The sequence below is a fragment of the Lampetra planeri genome, chromosome 3 (assembly GCF_965212315.1).
Source record: "Lampetra planeri chromosome 3, kcLamPlan1.2.h2, whole genome shotgun sequence".
NCBI lineage: Eukaryota > Metazoa > Chordata > Hyperoartia > Petromyzontiformes > Petromyzontidae > Lampetra > Lampetra planeri.
In genome coordinates, this window is record NC_136109.1 from 3,387,696 (window position 1) to 3,404,226 (window position 16,531).

The window sequence follows — 16,531 nt, forward strand, 5'->3', positions numbered from 1 at the left end:
GGAAGTAATAAAATAATAAAAATAAAACATAATAAAATCAAATAATTCTCACGACGTTTCGGCTACAACGCAAGCAGCCGTCTTCAGGTGAAGAATGAGACACTGCCAAGCTAGGAGCTTATATATAAGCTGAGTTGGAGGTGGAAGAAGAAGAGAGCCTTAACAAAAGAATGTGCATATCAAGAGGAATTTAGCATGTTCATGGGAAATGCGTAGGAAGTGAGCGGGGGGGTTTCAAAGTCATATTATGCCCATGGATTATGCAGGATCAGCAGCACCAAAGGGAGGGGGGTAGCATTAACAAAGGGAGGGCATGTTAATAGTATGTAGAAGCAATGAAACATGTGAATGGGAAAACGGTGGCAGGAGATCCGCAGCGGAGCAAATAATGCATTCCCTGTGGAGAACACAAGATACACAGTTAATGCCAGTGAGTGGACTGCGGTCTGAAAGTCACCATAAACGTGAACAACAATCAGTTAAGATCCGAAGTGGTTTATTACGTCCTTCCAATGATTGCTGAGCCAGAATCCATCTTCTCGGTTGAAATTGTCTCTGTGTTTGTATATGTGGATCGCCTCATGAACGAATCTCTCATGGTTTTTCAGGATTTTGGAGATCTTTTTTGTGACCCCAGCAATGTAGGGTAAGGTGATGGTTTTGAAAGGCTCCTCAGCAGGATCCTTCTTGACGGTTGGAGTGATGGCCTTGCGGATTGTGTAGTCGGAGTAACCATTAGCCTTAAGAGCTTGGCGTACGTGTTTGAATTCACTGGCAATGTGTTCCTGGTCGGAGATGCATTGGGCTCTATGGTATAGAGTCTTGATGAGGGAGTTCTTCTGGGATGGATGGTGGTGGGAATCCGGTTTAGGTAGGCATCCGTATGGGTGGCTTTCCTGTAGACAGAATGGCTCATTGAACCATCAGGTCTCCTTTTAATTAAGACATCCAAAAAGGGTAGCTTGCCATCTTTTTCGACTTCCATGGTGAATCTGATGGCTGGGTGTATGGAATTGATGTGGTCGAGAAATTGGTCAGAGCAGGCCGGCCATGTGGCCATATGACAAAAGTGTCATCTACGTACCTCTTCCATAAGGTCGGGTGTAGAGTGGCAGTCTGGATGGCGTCAGTCTCAAATTTCTCCATGAAAATGTTGGCTACAACCGGAGATAGGGGGGAGCCCATTGGGGTGCCCTCAGTTTGCTTGTAGAAGGTTCCATTCCAGGTGAAGTATGTATTGGTTAAGCAGTGTCTCACCAGGGGGGGTACCCCAGTATTCAGTCCTTGATGAACCAAGTCTTCAATGATTGCGATGGTGTCAGGCACAGGAACCTTGGTGAACAAGGAAACCACATCAAAACTGACAAGCAGGTCGTCTGGGGACAGGGAAATCCCCTTGATTGTCGATACCAGGTCAGTAGAGTTTTGTACCGCAGAGGTGGTTTTTCCAGTGAAATGCCGTAGGATTTCAGACAAAAAACGAGCCAGTTTGTAAGTGGGGGAGTTGATAGTAGAGACAATGGGACGAAGAGGTGTATCTTCTTTATGTATCTTTGGCAAGCCGTACAATCTTGGTGGCCTGGCTGCAGAAGGTTTCAACGAGAACTGGTTGGTCTGATCAATTAATGCGGTTGAAGCAGAAATGATTTTGTTGGTTTTGGTGACGAGGCTGTTGGTGGGGTCTCTTTTTATTTTTGTATAGCTGCCATCGTTGAGTAGTTCTTGGATTTTGGTGATGTATTCTGTTTTGTCCATGATGACAGTGGCATTGCCTTTGTCGGCTGAGAGGATGACAATGTCATCCCTCTTTTTTAATTGAGCTAATTCAAAACGCTCATCTTTGCTGATGTTACTAGCTGGCATCTTAGCGTTTTTGAGGGTTGCAGAGATTTCAGATCTTGCTACGTCAGCAGCGATGTGACTCAGGCCCTTGAGAGCTACATCTACTCTAGCAATGATATTATTAACTGGTATGTGTCAAGGTGTGACTGCAAAGTTTAGTCCTTTAGCTAGAACGGATTTCAGACCTTCAGAAATAGAACTGGTTATACAAACTCAAGATCTCAACCTGGAATTCTAAGCTAGCTCCAGTCGGAGTCTATTATCGTGACCTCCACTCAGAGGCTCACACACACGACACACCCATCATGCCTCTACACACTACACACTCCCTCATGCCCCTACACACACTACACTCCTTCATGCCCCTACACACACTACACACCCATCATGCCCCTACACACACTACACACCCATCATGCCCCTATACACACGACACTCCCTCATGCCCCTACACACACTACACACCCATCATTCCCCTACACACACTACACACTCATCATGCCCCTACACACACTACACACCCATCATGCCCCTACACACACGACACTCTCATGCCCCTACACACACTACACACCCATCATGCCCCTACACACACGACACTCCCTCATGCCCCTACACACACCACACACCCACCATGCCCCTACACACACTACACTCCCACCATGGCACGACACAGACTACACACCCATCATGCCCCTACACACACGACACACCCATCATGCCCCTACACACACTACACACCCATCATGCCCCTACACACACGACACTCCCTCATGCCCCTACACACACTACACACCCATCATGCCCCTACACACCCATCATGCCCCTACACACACTACACACCCATCATGGCCCTACACACACTACACACCCATCATGCCCCTACACACACTATACTCCCACCATGGCACGACACACACTACACACCCATCATGCCCCTACACACACTACACACCCATCATGCCCCTACACACACGACACTCCCTCATGCCCCTACACACACTACACACCCATCATGCCCCTACACACACGACACTCCCTCATGCCCCTACACACACTACACACCCATCATGCCCCTACACACACTACACACCCATCATGCCCCTACACACACTACACACCCATTCCCCTACACACACCGCACCCACCATTCCCCTACACACACTACACACCCATTATGCCCCTACACACTACACTCCCCCATGCCGCTACACTTGACCAGCGTTCTCTTATAGCCCGCGAGACAACTGCTGCTCAGGCGACTCTATTAAGACTGACGACAAGGCATCCAGTCGCTGGGTGAGGCCAGAATTGCCATCTCCTCCCTCCTCCCTCAATGCCGATGTTGAGATTCGGCACCAGGCCCCTAATTCTCAGCGCCGGTTCTCGTTCCAGCTCCTCGTGCGCAGCGCCAGGGCCCCAAACTCTTTCCCGACGACGCACACACACTGGCACCGAGACGTTTTCGCCTGGATTGACCCTTGGGGAAAAGTGATGTTATGCGAGCACGATGTAGGTCGGTATGTGGCACACGAGGCGGGCGTGGGGACACTGGCCGCCTATGACATCGCTTGCTATACGGGTGGCCCGGGGGCTAAGGCGAGCAAGAATGTTGAACCAGCAATGCAGTTTACACCGAGTGGATCTAGACTGTGGCCTGGGTGTTAACTCGGATAGCGATAACCAGTGGTGCGCATTGGCAGGAAGCGAACCTGTAACGCTGAGATCACAGGGCAGAACACAATCCCACTCGCCACGCAAGCACGCACACGCCACCAACCCACACATTTCCACTCGCCACACACAAACCCAATCAGACAGACGCGTGAACCGCCTAGGGCACACAAAAGCAGGTCTGGTAATGTGTTGCACTAAGTTGAAACATAAACCGCAGGTTACATTCTTTCTCATGCTTTGCACTAAAGCAGCAAACAAAGTATGAACATGATTTGGACTGTGACATCCACAGCAAGAACATTTGAAAAAAGATTTCACACCTGATGATGATTGCTTGTGTTGCAATCGAAACGTCGTGAGAATTGTATTGTTTTATATTTTTATTATTATATTGTTTCCCTTCTACGTGACTTTACCGAAAGAACCAAGAATATGAATCCCTGCAGTCACGAAAGCTCTAAATCTAAAAATGATTTGGACTGTGAAACTATTCTATGTTTTATTACACGAGGTAGACATTATGATGATGACGACGAGATTGGAAAGAGTAAAAATATACAACGCATTTATTGGTCCCAATAAATGAACTCCTCATCGCAACCTTGCCCCTTCACACCACCACCACCATCATCCTATCCCATAATCACAGTGAATTCCCCCCCACCGCCCCCAGCAAACATTTTCCTTTTAAACGTCATACAAGACAGCACACATTAGTGAATCAACTGTTAAACATGTGTATATATACACCCATTGTAAGCGTGTATAATGTATTCACTGCATTGTCATAATCTAAAAGGCACTGAATATCAAAACGTGAAGTCCCCTCTGATACAAGGCACACTTGAATAAGAATTCCATATAAAAGGATGACATTAAAAACAACCCAGGAAATCGCTCTGTCTAGAGGGGGCATTGACAGTCAAGTTCCAGTGTTCGTGGGTGACAAGATGACTGCATCGATTTGAAATTAGAAGACGCGATACGGCGAGAAAACCAGATCAATGCTATAGCTCGTACCCTGCCTTTAGAATGGGAACCCTTCATATAGGGAGGGCGTATCGTGAGGTAAATGTTAGTTCTGGGGATTATGGCTGGTTAGGGGCCGTCCATAAATGACGTCACGCGATTTTGGACGATTTTTTACCCCCCCCCCCCACCGTCGTCACACGGCATCACAAAAAGTCAGACCGCCCCCCCCCCGAATATGACGTCACAAAGCTCTGCCCCCCCCCCCCCAAAAACATGCTTCAAATCGCTTTAAACTATTGTCATTGTAGTGCGTATTTAATGTGGCGCTGCACTCTGATGTTGTAGGAGAAAACATTGATTAAAAAGTCTATTTAATTAAGTAGAACGTGTTGTCTATATTTATTTAAAGTTGCGCATTTTTATGTGACGTCACATTTCTCAAACCCCCCCCCCTCGTCACATGTCTGACCCCCCCCCCCCAGGTGCGTGACGTCATTTATGGACGGCGTCTTAGGTTCGTGGTAACGCTAAGGTTACGTTTTAGGACTTGTGGTCTCTTCGTGTCAGGATCATAATGGTTGTCTCAACATGGACATTTATTCATCATCAGCAGCAGCCATGATTTATTCACAGCTGGCTGAAGGCCTCCCCAATTCATCTCCGCCTCACTCAGTCCCACAATGCAACAATCCCACGCCGTGCACTCCTCCAATCATTCCCCCCTCTTACTTCTTTGGCCGCCAGGGTCCTCGCTCCTAACAACATCGCCACCATCGCTTCGAGCGGTGTGTCTCCAGCCCAAGCCCACTTCGTTGTTAGAAGTTAGAATTATGTCCAACTTGCGCGATTTATCCGATCCGTGTGATCCTCAGTGAATTTCCCAGCATGCACCGCTCCACGCTTGTGCGTGTGCATTTTTGCTCTTTTTAGATATTGCCAGTGTCATTTTTAAGTACTGTAATGCCATACAAGGTATTACTTAGAAGGTATTAAATATAAGGTACAGTATTACATTGAATTTCCAACAGCGCTGCAACCTGCTCTCGTTCACCTCTTTATTTCACAGTTTTGATCTCAGTCCGACTCAATAGCTGTCCTAGGTACCGAGGCATACAACCTCTGGATGCGTTTCCCCTCTGACAGACATCTTCGCTGCTTAGCAAAGAATAAGCAAACGTTCGTTTTGCTCGTATTAATCTTGAGTGCGGCTTTTCAGTTTTCTTCATTCAACTATTTAATCATCGTTACACGTTCGTTTATGATTTCATCAAGTTAAATTCAAGGTCACGGTGAGAAATGCTGCCCAAGGGTATTACTATTAGGAGCTATTGCCAGGGCTCTGTTCGAGCTTGGGCCCTCTGTGAGCATCGTTGCGATCGCGTAATCACATTAACATGCCACTGCGCCATCGCAGTCCATACCAAAAGCAGTGACTATGAGGGGGTTACAGAAAGCTTGCACAATCAGAGCGGGATAATCGAAGAAACACAAAGTACACCATGCTCTAGGCAATAACTTTGTCCAGAATTGTGTCCGAGCCAGAACCACGCCACTCCGTGGACTCTCTCAGCTCCAGGAGTCGAGCTCGCTCAGGAGAATTTTGGGGGCTTTTAAATTACGCCACTATTTCCAAACCCCTGCTTTTATCTCAATATTGAGTACAACATTCGCAAGCAACTGCAATTATACTCTCACCAAACATGATTCTGCTCTTGAGCTGACCATGTGTTATATTTTCCTTGCCGATGTTTTACACACGTATTTAACAGGTCACGAAAGTGCATCGAATGCACAGGAATCACGCGTAACTTTAAACGTGTGTACGGCACATTTTTACGGAGCAAAATAACTTTAAAATACCCATCTAATATTTAGAAAGCTGATATTCATAATCTTGTTTAATCGGTAGCTTGATTCAAGCTCCACCATCAACAACTTTTGTTGCACTTAAACTTTAAACCACCTACGGTACACATCAACGCAAGCAGTGGATGGTACACGTACACAAAAACACAGGCAATTAGGCGATGTTGCAAATATCACAAATTCAGCGAGTGACCCTGATACGAAGACTAGCAGATATAAAACCCCACATGATGCCATTCACATCATTGCTTTTCAAAGTGATTCGATTACAAAAGGACACTCATGAGAAGAGCAGCCCGGCTGCCGCATTAAAACGAGGACATGTATGGTTGTGTGTTCATTGATTGTTAAAGCTCAAGTGCATATACTCCATTGATATGGCTCAGGGATGGGTGGTCCATGCAAGGCTGCGGTTTTGTAACCAAGGGCTGGAGGAGCAGTCACACAGGCGAGCGGTATTTTGCGAGGGCTCTCTCACCGCTTGCTGTCCATGGCTTGATTGCATCTCTCGCAGCCAGTTTGAGAAACGCAGCGCTCTGCTGGCTTTGCCATCGCAATGTGAAGTCCATCGTGTCACACAACATGGCTGATTTACCGTCAGAAAGCCGGCGTGAATTCATATTATGTAAGCTAATTGTGGAACGTTAATCATGCCCATGTCATTGGGAGAGAATTAGAGTTCCGTGCACTCCAAAGCAAATTGAGAAGGCAGCCGTTTCATCAGACCAACGTCTCACTTTGACGATCGATTCGCGTCATCTAAAATGACCCGACTTTTAAGTCCTACGTATTAAAAATATATTTTAAAACATGTACCGTGCATGTAAAACATCTACTGTTATAAAACACGTACTGTGATAAGAAATGGACGGCTGTTAAGGTAACTGTGGGTGCAGAGTTCGTTAAAATAAAATGGCTGCTGCTCTTGGCAGTATTTTAAGAAAAGACGATCGTGCCTGTACATTATTAACGATGTGCTAATTGAACTCGTGAACATGTCAACTTCGTGGTGCCAATTAGCACGAGGATGTGGAACTTAGGCATGGCAGATTAAGCTCACGTGCAGCACCACAGTTTTTATCTAAGACTACAAAAGCAACGGACAAAGTACCGAGTATTGCGTCCGATTTCTTACTGCCAAGAAACCTGTCCCAGGTGAAGTGTTTGGTGTTGGCACGTGTAGGTGGGAGCTACACTTGCTGTCACCGGCACCACGTGACGGCCGTCATGGCGACGGGTGGGGGGAGATCTTGCAATGAACTTGGCAGCAAACGCCGGTAGCCTTAGGCACGGACACAACTCTCACTTGAAACAATATTCGCTCAAGTCTCATCCTGAAATAAAAAAAAATAACAAATGGCATTGTTCATCGCCATTCATTACAGCACCATCCTACGTGTACATGCCTACATGAAATAAGGTATGGTATCCTGTTAAACTTCATGTGATCACTTGCAGGGAATCATGACGCATCCACACGGGAATATTGCCAGAAGTCTACAGGGCTTGGTTGGCGCTAGTAGTGCGTGCTGCTTCCTACAACACTAAGCATTGCAGCGGATAAGCAGATCTTACTCATCCGATTCTCATTTCCTTGTTGTTTGGGTGCACACACTCTTTATACAGTGCTGCTTGGCACTACAGCAAAGTCTGCAGTGGGCGAACAGATACGTGGGCACATTTCATTCAAATATCTTGATTGTTGTGTGCATTCTTAAACCATCAATTCAAACAAACACGTGGGGCTCATTGTAAACAATGAGCAAACCACACAGGCATGCCTCCTCTCCCCGTGGCCTGATCTCGCTCGGCCCCCCCTCGTCATCGGCTCGGAGGCCCAGCATCGCCAAAGCAAAACCCCTCCACACAGCTCTGCGCAGCCTCAGATGCAATCCTGCTCGCCCACGCGCCACGTTCACGACCAATGTGGCAAACGCCCTCGACGCGTTTGTTTGGCAAGGATTGAGACTCTACGACAGGACCACATTACACACACAGAGGAGAGGGGGGAAACCATTGATCATTTTCAGCATGGCAATTTGTCTCCCGAGCAAGTCTGGCCCCCTTTGTGATTTGTGCACAAACTAAGAATAATGTACGGCCCCTCATCAATGCGCTGCTGAATTAAGGCCTTCCCATGTCGGGTACGGAGGTTGTTTGACCATACTTCACCATGCTGATCAGTGGACAGGTTAAGGGGGGTAACCCACAATCAGTTCCGATATCGCTCACCACTGACGTCAGCTGTGGCTGAGGATTGGGTTAATAGCACAGTGCGCTAACCACTATCAGTGCAAACACTTTTATACACAGCACTATATATACATTTGTGTATTCATGTATTTTAAGAGTAGTGATCATGAAGGTAAGTCAATTGAAAGTTTCAATATAGGTTTAACTTTAGTGATTAAAGATTTTCAGTCATTTACACCTATTTTGTTTCCCAGCTACTCAATGTATTCTAGTCATACACAGAGAATATAATAAGTTGATGCTTTAGTGACTTCACGAGACGAAAACTCGTTCATCGGTTTTTGCATTGCGTGGCCACCCCCCACACGTGGATGCAGCTTTGAACGTTGCGCATTAGACCACGACCCGGGTGTGCGAGCACTGTGGTAACAACACAGGCACAGGGGACACACACCGGTGATAGACATTGGGAGTTTGGCAGAGGGGCCCGATGTGGCAGGCCAAGTTGACCGTCAACAAGAGCTCAGCTTGAGCTCCCCCTCGGCGATGAGTTTGGATCGTAGAGACTGGTCGTAGCCCCTGGCGTCCAGGCCGCCCGCGTCATCGTCGTCGTCGTCCTCGTCGCTGGAGATGTCCGAGTTGCCCATCAGCAGGCTCGGCTGCAGGGACCTCTTCTGCCTGCGAATGGAGAGCGGCCAAGCGTGACGCGGTGCATAACAAGAGAAGAGCGGCCACGCACGATGCCACGCGTGACCTGAAAAGCATTCACTCATGGACGCCTGTGAGCATCGACACTGAATTTTAATTTACTTATTTTGTCTGATGGATAATTGTAGTGCACTTGATAGGAGTAGAAAGGTCAATTTCTTGAAACCAAATACCAAATGGACGTGATGTAGCCACCTCACTCAACGTGTTTGCCTGTAATTATTTAAAATGCGAATACATTTTACGTCCATATGCAAATATCCACAAGACGCTGAGTTGTGGCGGGTACACACGTGGAAAGTGCAACAGACTTCAATGTTTGTCTACAAAAACTACCGAGTGGAATTGTATTCAAATGCAACTGCCAACTGCGTTGCAAGGAAAGAGAATGTTTCCGGATGTATATATTTAATTACTTAACAAATTTGGTTTGTTGGGTAAAGTAACACAGCTTATTAATAAACGTTCTAAAGATATAATTTCAGCGTGCAACTTTATTGATGTCATTCACATCATGGGAATCCATCTGCCCCTGGTGGCAGATCCCCAATGGCCGAGGTGCAGCAAACACAGTAGACTCGGCATCTTTATTTAGACCGGACGAATCAGATGAGCTGTGAAGCGCTTTTTCACAGATGTCCAGTAGAGGCGGGTCAAAAAAGTTACAACAACAACAAACAATAGGAGTGCAAAAAAAACTGTCCGAGTGCAAATTAATTATCGGAAAGGCAGGCAAGTCACTTAACATAAATAAATCCTGCCGATTTTTTACACTAAATGCAGGCTTGGGCAAGGTCAGCAAAACCACAACCAAAACACAGTCCCAGACCCCACCAAGAAAACACGGAGTCCGTCAGCCTCCACACAATGTTCGACAATCATTGTCACGCTCTAAAGACACACACACACAATGCACCTTTGGGATTCACGGCAGAGTGAGTGAATGTCCCAGTGCATTAGCGCGAGACTGAAGTAGTGCAAGGCCTTGAGAGGCACGAGCACCAACCCACTGGCTTCTGGCATCGTCATCGTTGTTGTCAAGTCTGCCCTTGCCGATTGCTTAGAACCATCCATAAGATCGAAATGTCGTGATATTGTTATTTTTTTCTATCTACATGGCGTTTCCGAAAGACCCAAAGAATATGAATTCATGCAGTCAAGAAAGCTTTAAGTCAAGATTCATCCATAAGAGGTTGTTTTTGGGTTAGATCGCGTAAATATATAAATGTGTCGTTAAAACCCGCCACCACCCGACACGGCCAACTAGTAAGGATTGTCATGCAAACAGAACGTGGCCAATTCGTCACGAGTACCACTTTCACGAGTACCACTTTTGCCAGATATGCCAAGTCTGCTCTAAATCTGGGGATGGGAACTGAAAAATCTGCCAGTTAAAAGGCAAAATTATTTACAAGATATAAAACAAAATAAATTATATCTACGCGACTTTACCGAAAGAACCAAAAAGTATGGATCCCTGCAGTCACGAAAACTTCAAATCTAGAGTTCCTTTCCAAGACTCTGCCAGAAACACGCCAAAAAATACTAACGGCTCCCCGTCTCTGCAACTGTAAGAGTCTGGCACCATAGCCCATCCTCCCCTCCAGGTATTCGAATGCATATAAATGATTCTAAACAGTCATATATCTCCTAAACACGTGATGAAAAGTACCGCTCTCCATTACCTATGGTCACCCTCGTTTCCTTTGAAAAATTGACGATGCAGCACAATGGGCTCTCACTTTGTTGAATAAAGGTCAAGTAACTTGTTGGAATACCATTCCAGATTATAGAAATAAACGCCTGATGAAGTTTGAAGATTGTACAAAAGTTACAACTGAATGAGATGTCATTAAAACTACACCGCCACCTACAATAACCCAATTCTTAATTTCAAATCGTAATCATGCTACGTACAATTGTATAATTTCTGTATAGCGCCTAGGAAAAGGTGCTTTATAAATCTAGACAAGATGAGGCGAGTGGGCTATTTAACGAAAGGGTAGCATGCTAGTGCCTACAGATTAGTACAACAATCTTGCCGCAGAATTTTTTGAAACTTGCTAAAATCTACGTTGACATATTGCTCGGAAACTGTGATAATAGCCCACTCAGGCGAGCAAGAGAAACTTAACAAACACAGATGCTCGCAGCGAGCAATCGAAAGTTGCAACCTTAACTCCAACAACAAGATGGCTTCTTATTCCCTTGAAAGGGTGTGGCGACTTGGCAGGTACAATCCAGACAATGTTTCTCTGACACAAGTACATTAAGTGGGTGACAGCTCTTCATGCTCAGTCATGCACACGCGCACCCCTCCCCAGATGCGGCGCAGCCAATAAGCATGAAAGGGCCCCCTTTCATGCTGAAGTGTTCGACAGCCTCGCAACTCGCATGGCACGTATGTCCATATGGACCGTTTGCCTTTGAAGTCACCTCTGGTTTGGATTTAGACGGAGGGGGGGAAATATAATGTGTGTGTTCAGCAAAGTCCTGAACACTTATCGGAAAAGTCACGTAGGTGAAAATAAAAATAACTAAATTAAATCACGACGTTTCGGGTGCAACACAAGCTTCTGTCATCAGGTGGGACAACCACAGCAAAAAAACCACAGAATTACTACAGTATAAAAACAGAATTGATACAGTAATTCTGTTTTTTTTTGCTGTGGTTGTCCCACCTGATGACGGAAGCTTGTGTTGCCTTCGAAACGTCGTGATTTAATTTAGTTATTTTTATTTTTACCTACGTGACTTTACCGAAAGAACCAAAGAGTATGGATTCTTGCAGTCACGAAAACTTCTGATCTAGAACTAATTGGAAACTCTCCCTTTAATGAGATCGGAGTACACTGGGGCAGCTGGAACGGGAATAATTCACCTTTAGTTTTAAAATGAAACCCTAGCTTTTAATGCATAAAAGGTGGCCGAGTGGCCAAACATGGTAATGCTGTTCCGATTCCGTGAACTACACCCATTTCTAATTCAGTACCTCGCAGTACTGTTATATTATTCTGTGCAGTATTGTTATATTATATTGTTCAGTATTGTTATAGTATATTGTGCAGTATTGTTATATTATTCTGTGCAGTATTGTTATATTATTACGTGCAGTATTGTTATATTATTACGTGCAGTATTGTTATATTATATTTAGCTTTTCAATATGAATCACAATACACCCCTTTCAGTACTTCAAGTACTGTAATCGTAACATGGGGTGCGGCGGTGACACAATGGTGAATGCGCTGCGCTATGAGCCCAGAAACCCGAGTTCTATTCCTGGCCACTGATAACGTCAGTGGCGAGTGAGGTCTAAACCGGTCCTGGGCCCCACCGCCTTCTCCACCCGGCACAGAGCACCGCGGCGAAGTACGCTTACCAAAACCCCTGTTACCGGTGCGGCATGGGGAGGCCTTCATCCAGCAGTGGATTTACAAAGGCCCGGATGTAAAATTATATTTATTACTCCGCGGTACAAAGCCATTGGCAACAGCAGGTGCGCACGCGCGAGCGCTCAAACGGTCGGGCAACGTCGGTGAGCTCCGACCGTGGGCGATCGGGTCGGGGTGGTCGCGGCAAAGCGGAGTGTGGCGGTGCACGCCCGGCAACAAAGTCTCAAGGGAGACCTGGGTAACAAAAAATGAGCACGCAATGTACGAGCTCAAGACAAAGCGCAAGAAAGAAGCAATGTCGTGCAAAATGAAGACATTTTCATATGAACAGAGCTCCATTGATAGGTAAATGTATGTCAACCATGATTATAATTTCGGCCACAGATATCGGAATTTGAAACGTACAGTAAAATCGCGGCCAGCAGGAGTAATAGAGGACAGCCCTGGTCCGGATAGCTGAACCATCTGGTTAGCTTCAAACCAAATGAAAATTGATTAGATAAGTCTTTAACAACCCTGTAAACCATATCCAGTATTAAAAACACATAGCAAATTAATGTAACCCAGATGCACTCTTGTTCCACGTGTTATGTGCAACAAATATTTTCCAAAATTAATAATGATTTTTCGAACATGGCATAAAAGTTTAGACGGTTTGCTTGTGGAGGATTTTGTTTTTCAACAGAGCTGAGATCCTGGCATTGAATCTCAGGTTCCCACCCAAGGCAATCCCATGTTATCAAGTGTCTCATGTTTGATAGATGTAGTGCAGTCACAAATGGTGACCCCACTCTAGCCAGCTCTGAGGAAATAATGCATACATTTTGAAATGTGAGCTATTCTTTGGTTGTAAAAATAATAATTCAGCATGTTAATTGCAAGCCTGTGACATCACTTCTGGGGTTGTTCTGTAATGGAACATTAAGCTTAGGTATTTTTGAATCAAAGTTCAAATGTCTTCAATTTCAAATGTGCATTGTGGTGGTGTACATCTCCATCACTGGTCCCTGATTTGGTGATGGAAATTCCACATTCTAATGGTAAGGACCAGCCTATATATGGGACAAATCTTGTTTATTTTATTGCGCCCGTTTAAAGGTGCAGAAAGGATGATGGGCGGAGTTGAGATCTCACCAGTATCTGAACTTCCAATGAGGCCCGTCCATAGGGGGGTACGGGCCCAGGGTAAATCACACTGTGCACTGCCCTCTGACGCCTTCAAACTAAAGCGGCAGTATTACATCTGACACCGTGACGTCAAAGCGGCGGGCCCCCCAAAACGTGGGGCCCGGGGTAGTCGTCCCGATTCGCCGTCGTTTATTTTATTTCCATTATTACTTTCATTAACTTTTAATTCGATTTTTTTCCTACATGACTTTACCGAAAAAACCTAAGAGTATGAATCCTCAGGACGGGTCTGCTTCCAATTGTCAGTCACATGTTCTTTCATTCTCATCACCTGGACATTATTGGAGCATCCTAAATAGCATACGTTAAGCCCTGCATATGGATGCCAAAGGCAATATATAATGCAGACACATTTAGAAAGGGATCATTTCATTAATTTAACTGAACATATAAATTACGTCGTGTGTCATGCCTCCCAAAGAGGACTCAAAAATGACTCAATCTTGGACTGCCTCTCAGAGAAAATGATCCACGTATCCCTCCCATCTCAAAAATCTCAAATGAGTTCACACCCAGACGCTGGCATGAGTGTTCCTCACAGTGGTCTGTGCATGGTTTCAATTTGGCAAGACTGTGGAAACCTCAATGATGGCGAGGTGTGGCTACGGAGCGCTCTGTGGGGACATGCAGTTTGACGGTCGATGTGGAGACTCATACACAGTCTTATTCAGTTGGCTACACGTGGCAGCGCTCACGTGTGCTACAACGCTTTCGACGTAGGTTGATGGAGCACACAACCATCACCATGTGTGTGTGAGAATCATTGCATCCTGCAGAGCTATAAGGCAGCCAGTGGATGGTAGCACCACACAAATAATCTAAAACTAAGTATGTGTTATTTTGAAATGACGGAGGGAAAAACCGGAGGACCAGGAGAAAAATACATATGACCACCACAGAGAGAGAGAGAACATCCGAACTTCAAATATACAAGCATCAGGGTCGGGATTGCACTCACAACCTCCTGCATAGTAGGCGAGGGAGAGAACATCTCGCCACAGCGACTTGGATATTAAACTTTTAATTGAATTGTATTTTTAATTGATGGGGTGTGTGGATAACACAGCGATTGATATACGTCGCCAATGAGACAGTTTTGCCCAGAATTAGTCACCGGGCACCTGAAGCCGCCTTGTAATTATCTGGGCATCACACTTAGCGCTCCCGTCGGCAATGTGCCAGCCAGGTGCGGAATACTCCACTCGCCAGCCGAGCGAGCGAGGACGGGACACAAGGTGCGCCTCTGCGTCCCGACGCCAACTCCCGCCACGGCGCGCAGTCCGCGAATTCTTGTCGTGTCTCCCAGGCCCTTCAACGTGCACCATCTACCACTGGCAGATGCTGGAATCCTTCCCTTTGTTCACTCAGAAGGTGAAGAGGGAGACCACCCCCCTCCAATACTTGCATTTCTCGTGAACATTGGGACACGCCAAAGATTGTAGACAACTTAGAAAAACCTTCCTGTCATGCTATACTGACCTAGTGATCCTGGAAGTACTGATATCATAACTGGGCTATAGACTACATGGTAATGCATATCGATTCTGACACAGTGACACGTTGAGACAGCCGATATCATAAAGTATCACTCAATATCGAGGAACAACCCAGGGGGGTACATATTGTTGACACCTTAGCATTGGATAACACATACAGGAGAACTACGCTTACCCGTGGTGATATGGGGGACTAATATGGTGGATCCTTATTCTTGGTTCTTTCGGTAAAGTCACATAGAAGGGAAATAATAACATAATAAAAATAAAACATAATACAATTCTCACGACGTTTCGGCCACAACGCAAGCAGCCGTCCTCAGGTGAAGAACAGAGCTGTCGGAAAGACGCTGTCTTTTTGACAGCTGCTTGTGGCCGAAACGTCGTGAGAATTGTATTATGTTTCATTTTTATTATTTTATTATTTCCCTTGTACGTGACTTTACCGAAAGCACTAACAATATGAATCCCTGCAGTCACGAAAGCTTTAAATCGAAAAATGGTGGATCCTATTATATGTGGGGTTATCTGCCATGTTACTCTTATGTGGGATAAAACATGCGTAGATAACCCATGGACAAAACGAAGAATTCGCCACAGATGCCTCTCATCCACAAAAAACATCACAGGTAATAGGAGACTTTATAGCAAAGCAGGGGTGCTTTAAAGACACGTGTCTCTGAAATCCCATGTGAGAAACAAATATTCCCGTATAGCCTTAACAGACTGTTGGGACAAGTGCTATTGGCGAGTAGCACCGATGAAGGCCGGCACAGCACACGAGAGGATGGGTGGCCAGCAGTACGCCCCCGCATGAGCAAGAGACACACACACAGGTAGATAAGGAGACAGAATGACAGAGACATACGAAGTTGTCGATGTTTCAGTTCACAATTCTGTAAACTCGTGTGCTGTAGGCGTTAGTTGGCTCGTGACATGTCCTGCCTAAGCCCACTTACAGAAAAGGGTGTTTCCCTCTATCTCTCTGTCTCTTTCTTTCTGTCTTTGTGTATCCATGTCTGTTTCTGTGTGTCTTTTATCCGTTTGTCTCCTTGTCTGTGCTGGTACATATTCAACCAAATTGTACAGTATCTTGATGAGTGGTTGCATTTAAACGGGTTGCAAGTCCAAATTGTATCGTATTGTATATAAGGTTTTGTATCGGTTCATTAACAAACTATGTATAAATTAGAA

General features: G+C 45.6%; 2 protein-coding genes across 4 annotated transcripts in view; both read right to left on the reverse strand.

Annotated features, from left to right (window-relative positions):
• The window catches only part of LOC144736570 (small ribosomal subunit protein eS17), a 184,736-nt gene that overhangs the window by 152,504 nt on the left and 15,701 nt on the right, over positions 1 to 16,531 (reverse strand). The window lies entirely within an intron of this gene.
• CGNL1 (cingulin like 1) overlaps positions 4,063 to 16,531 on the reverse strand; it is a 118,217-nt gene continuing 105,748 nt past the window's right edge. For all 3 annotated transcript variants that reach the window (XM_078619109.1, XM_078619101.1, XM_078619117.1), the window contains exon 19: positions 4,063 to 9,228. In XM_078619109.1, the coding sequence (XP_078475235.1) occupies positions 9,063 to 9,228 (166 nt within the window). In that variant the 3' untranslated portion in view covers positions 4,063 to 9,062. The remainder of the gene's footprint in view (positions 9,229 to 16,531) is intronic.